The 4,561-nt window shown below is 32.2% G+C and overlaps 2 protein-coding genes across 2 annotated transcripts; both read right to left on the bottom strand.

The window, feature by feature from the left end:
* On the bottom strand, positions 1 to 1,107 carry LOC124939088 (pentatricopeptide repeat-containing protein At3g02490, mitochondrial-like). The gene has a single exon (XM_047479598.1). It carries the CDS (start codon positions 1,105 to 1,107, stop codon positions 1 to 3), a length of 1,107 nt encoding a protein of 368 aa, XP_047335554.1.
* A 4-nt stretch (positions 1,108 to 1,111) lies between these two features.
* Positions 1,112 to 1,966, bottom strand: LOC124939087 (pentatricopeptide repeat-containing protein At3g02490, mitochondrial-like). Its single transcript, XM_047479597.1, has 2 exons — positions 1,962 to 1,966; positions 1,112 to 1,871 (listed from the first exon to the last, which is right to left on the bottom strand). Exons 1-2 carry the CDS (start codon positions 1,964 to 1,966, stop codon positions 1,112 to 1,114), a joined length of 765 nt encoding a protein of 254 aa, XP_047335553.1.
* Positions 1,967 to 4,561: the final 2,595 nt, after the last annotated feature.

Genomic DNA, 4,561 nt, shown 5'->3' with positions numbered 1-4,561 from the left:
TTAGCAAGTTACAGATGCAACAGAAGAAGAAGTTTTAGGCTTCATTGAGTGGAAAAGATCTAGAACATCAGCATGGTTTCGAATGAAGCTAGGACATTTTGACAGTAGATCCTGTGCTTCACTGTGTTTTCCCTTCTCCATGTACGTTTCAAAGACACGAAGAACCACGGAAATAGAAGGAAACTTATGTACTGTCATTCCCTTCAAAAACATCAATGCTTCATCAGTTGTACCCTTCTTTGTCACATACTTTATGAAGGGATCCAAGAAAGGTGGGAAACCATCATTTTTCATCAATCCTAGAAGATGCACAGCCTCGTTAAAATTTCTCCGGGCTAATAGCTCTTCTGTCAACAACTTGTAAGTGGAATGCCAAGGTTTCACTCCATTTTGCTTGACCGAATTGGATAAGAGCTTGAACCCATCAATGGCACTCCTCTTCCTAAAACAATATTCATTAACCAATAAATCCAAGGAATACCCAGCACCACTGATGCCTTCCTTTTCTATGGACTCACGGAAACTTCTAGAAGCTTCCTCCAGATCTCCAGCAATACAATACCCCCTAACCAAAGAAGCCCATGTTCTGTGATTAGTCTCACCACCAGAGGCTTCCATGTGGACAAGGAACTCACCTGCCTCCTCTTTCTTTTTCTTACTGCTAAGCTTAAAGGCAATCTTAGTCTGCAAATTCTCACCAGGTAAGAAGTCTCCTCCACTTTTCATCGTTTTCAAGACCTTATTGCATTCATGGTATCTACCCACACTGGCTAAGGACTTAAGAACTGCACTCAAGCTTGAATTGGCAAAGACACTTCCACCATCTGCATACTTCTTTACGACATTTCCAAACAACTCCATATCTAGCTCCTTGGAAACCACTATTTTCTTGAGAAGAAAGGTAGAATCATGCATCGAAGGCTTATTCGCTCCATCCATTGCAAACTCATACAAATTGACAGCATCCTTGATCATCTTCATCTTAATGAACCTAACCGATGTCTCTATGTAAGTTTTCCCTTCCATTTCATACCCTGCATCCCTCATCTCATTCACCACTTTCCAGAACTTATCTATGCAATCCTGCCTTCCTAACACCCTTGCCATGGAATTATAAGTTCTCTTCATCATGCTTGAACAAACTGCTCTCTTCAACCCATCGGAAGAATATCAAAGATTTGTTTGGTTTTGTTCCAAGGCTTTCCAAAACCATTGCAACCAAATCGCTGGAATAATCAATATTCAATTCCCGCAATCGATTCTCAACTTCCTCCCCCCACAGTTCTTGTCTAATCAACTTACAAATTCTTGAACTGACCTTTTCAATAGAATTGTCCAATGACCCACACGCATATAATTCTTTTAGCTTCTCTGAATCAATCTGCATCCCTTCTTTATCAAATTTTCCTAAAACCTTAACCTGTGTTCCCTTAGACACTCCATATCCCATCTTCTTCATAACATCAACCAAGTCCCAGAATCCATCGACTAACCCATTAACACCCAAAATACCCAACATTAAATTGTAAGATTTTGAAGACAATTTCTCACCTTTGGTTGCGGAAACCCAATCAAAAAACCTCCTGGAAGCATCTGGGACAGCGTTAAGACTCTTCAGAACCTTCAAAACCAACTCGTGGGTAATGACCACATTGCTGGATTGGAGCTCCAGCGAGATCTCGTCGTTACTTCGTGTTGGCTTAGAGAAGATCTCGGATACCAAAGCGACGTGATCCGAATCATTATGGTCGACAGCGAGGCCGGACGTCGAGAAACGGCGAAAAGTGGACGTTTCAGGGAGATGTAAGTGGGAAATGAATGGAGGCGGAGCAGAATCACGGAGGGAAGAGAAGTGTCCATGGAAAACAGAACTACGGGAATGAGAATGGGATTGGGAAGAGAGAAACGGGTGGAGCAGTGAGGTCGTTGAGATGGAATACTAGGTCGAAGAAGAAGCAAACGCCATTGATTTCTCATGGCTACTGTGAGGGGAGGAAGACGACGGCTTGTTGGTGTTGTGAGGATTAGGGTTTTGATAGGGAGGTGATTTCCTAACAAAATAAAGGATGCTTAGATTAGATGGGTTTCATACAAAGGAATGAAAGAAAATAATTTTTGAGGGTTTTGGTTTATGGGTGTGATTTTCATTTCTTTTATATATGTAATGTGATTTTTTTTTCTTTTATAATGTTCATTTTTTTTTTTATAATTATATTATTATTTATTTTTAATAATTAAATAATAATAATATTTTTAATTTATTTATTAAAATAAATTATTTAAAATAAAATTTAATTATAATAATTTTAATAAAATAAAATTTTAATAATAATATAGTCTTTTTATATAATTAATTTTAAATATTTAAATTAATAAATAAAATAATATAAAAATTAAGACTTAAAATAAAAAAAAGTTTTTTTATATAAAAATATATAAAAGTTAAATATGAAATATTTTAATAAAAATAATTATAAAATATATATCATTTATTATTAGGTAGAATAGTTATATTTAATATTAGTATAACATTTTAAAGATTTCATCTTATACTATTTATATTTAAGTTTAGTTGATAATTTTTTATTTAGAATTATAAAAAATTTAATAGTATTGAAAAATCTTATAATAATAGCAAAATGTTTGAACCATCACTTTTTTTAAAGTTAAAAAAATATAATTAATATGATTCATTATATTTATATTAAATTTTGACATATTTAAATATTTATATAAAAAATTATAATATAGAAAATAATAATCTTATAGTTTTAACTAATATATATAATAAAAAATGAGATTTGATAATTTTCTTATACAAAATATATTAATAGTCTTAACCTTATAATTTTTGTTATGTAACATGAACATTTTAACAATTAAATTATTAATATTTTTGTATATAAACATATAATTAATATAACTAATCATTTAAAATAAATCACTCTCTCTCAAATTAAAAATAAATCAAATCATCTAATAATATATTCATTTATAAAAAAAATAAAATTCTTAATCAACTTATATTTAAAATATATATTGAATTTAAAATATAAAGGTAAATAGATAATATTATTTGTGGTTCATAACCAAGTATTACTAGTATGTATCCCGTGCATTGCACGAGTAATTATAAAAAATCTCAAAAAAATATTACGGTAAAATTTTTATGGGCGGGTCAACCCACAATCCGACCCAAGTATCCATTTACTCTCACATATATCCAAATTAACCACAGCTCTCGACCCGGCAATCTAGACACTTTAAAAATTAAGTATCATTATATATATAGATTACTTAGTTAAAAGTTGAACTTATATTGTTAAAATATCACGCGTTTATCAAAATTTGGGTTGAATTTAAAATTTAAAGTGTTATTAGCCTAATTGGTTAAAAAGTTTTACTTGTTTTGTTAGGTTGTAAGTTCGAACTATACCTATAGCATTTTTAATTTTATTTTTAACCGTTTTAAGTTTATGGGCGGGTCAACCCACAATCCGACCTAAGTATCCATTACTCTCACATATCCAAATTAACCACAGCTCTCAATCCGGCAATCCAGACACTTTCATAATTAAGCATCATTATATATATATAGATTAGTTAGTTAAAAAATTGAACTTATATTGTTAAAATATCACGCGTTTATCAAATTTTGGGTTGAATTTAAAATTTAAAGTGTTATTAGCCTAGTTGGTTAAAAAGTTGTGCTTATTTTGTTATGTTGCAAATTCGAACCATACCTATAGCATTTTTTATTTTTTTTTAACCGTTTTAAATTTATGGGCGGGTCAACCCATAATCCGACCCAAGTATCCATTTACTCTCACATATATCCAAATTAACCACAGCTCTCGACCCGATAATTCGAACACTTTAAAAATTAAGCATCATTATATTTATATATATATAGATAATATTTATTTTTATTTTTTTTTATATTTATCAATCTTATTTTCATGTCTCTAGTTTGACCTAAGCTCTAAATAGTTGTTAATTCAGAAGTGAAAATTTGATGAAATGAAGCAGATGACTAACATTTATAAAAATGGTGCAAATGAGTCCTTTATTTTTTTGGACAAAATATCCCTACGGTACGCTTGTACTGTCACGTCTTGCGACGGCAGGCTCGTCACGCGACGTGACTATCGACAAATTATGGTTTGGTTCTGTTGCGTAACGCGACTCTAATTCGCAACAAGAATATTTTTGTTCAAAAATCATTTGGTTAATTTTTAATAGAAGTGTCATCGCAATTAAGATAATTATGATGTCATTGGATTATAGATCGAAAATACAAAATTACATGAAAGGGTAAACTAGTAAAGTTAGGCAGTTCAGTTCAGTCCAGTCGTCTAAACGGAAAAAAGCCATTAGCTTCTCTCTTCGCGCGGAAAAAGCCCTAACTCCAAAATCCATAGGCGGACGTTGCCGTAGTCGCGCCGATTGCATTGCATTTGAATCATGTCGTCTTCTAAGAAACTTACGAGAAGAAGATAATTCGTCGCAAGTATACCATTTCTTCTTCTTTTTCTCCTTGATGCTCAGTCCTCTATGCAAT

This window comes from Impatiens glandulifera, chromosome 5, assembly GCF_907164915.1.
Source record: "Impatiens glandulifera chromosome 5, dImpGla2.1, whole genome shotgun sequence".
Classification (NCBI taxonomy): domain Eukaryota; kingdom Viridiplantae; phylum Streptophyta; class Magnoliopsida; order Ericales; family Balsaminaceae; genus Impatiens; species Impatiens glandulifera.
The sequence above is the reverse complement of the archived record's forward strand: the minus strand, read 5'-3'. Positions and strand labels throughout refer to the sequence as shown.

Coding starts and splice junctions, on each gene's coding strand:
- LOC124939088 (XM_047479598.1), bottom strand. CDS start 1,107: ATGGCAAGGGTGTTAGGAAGGCAGGATTGCATAGATAAGTTCTGGAAA.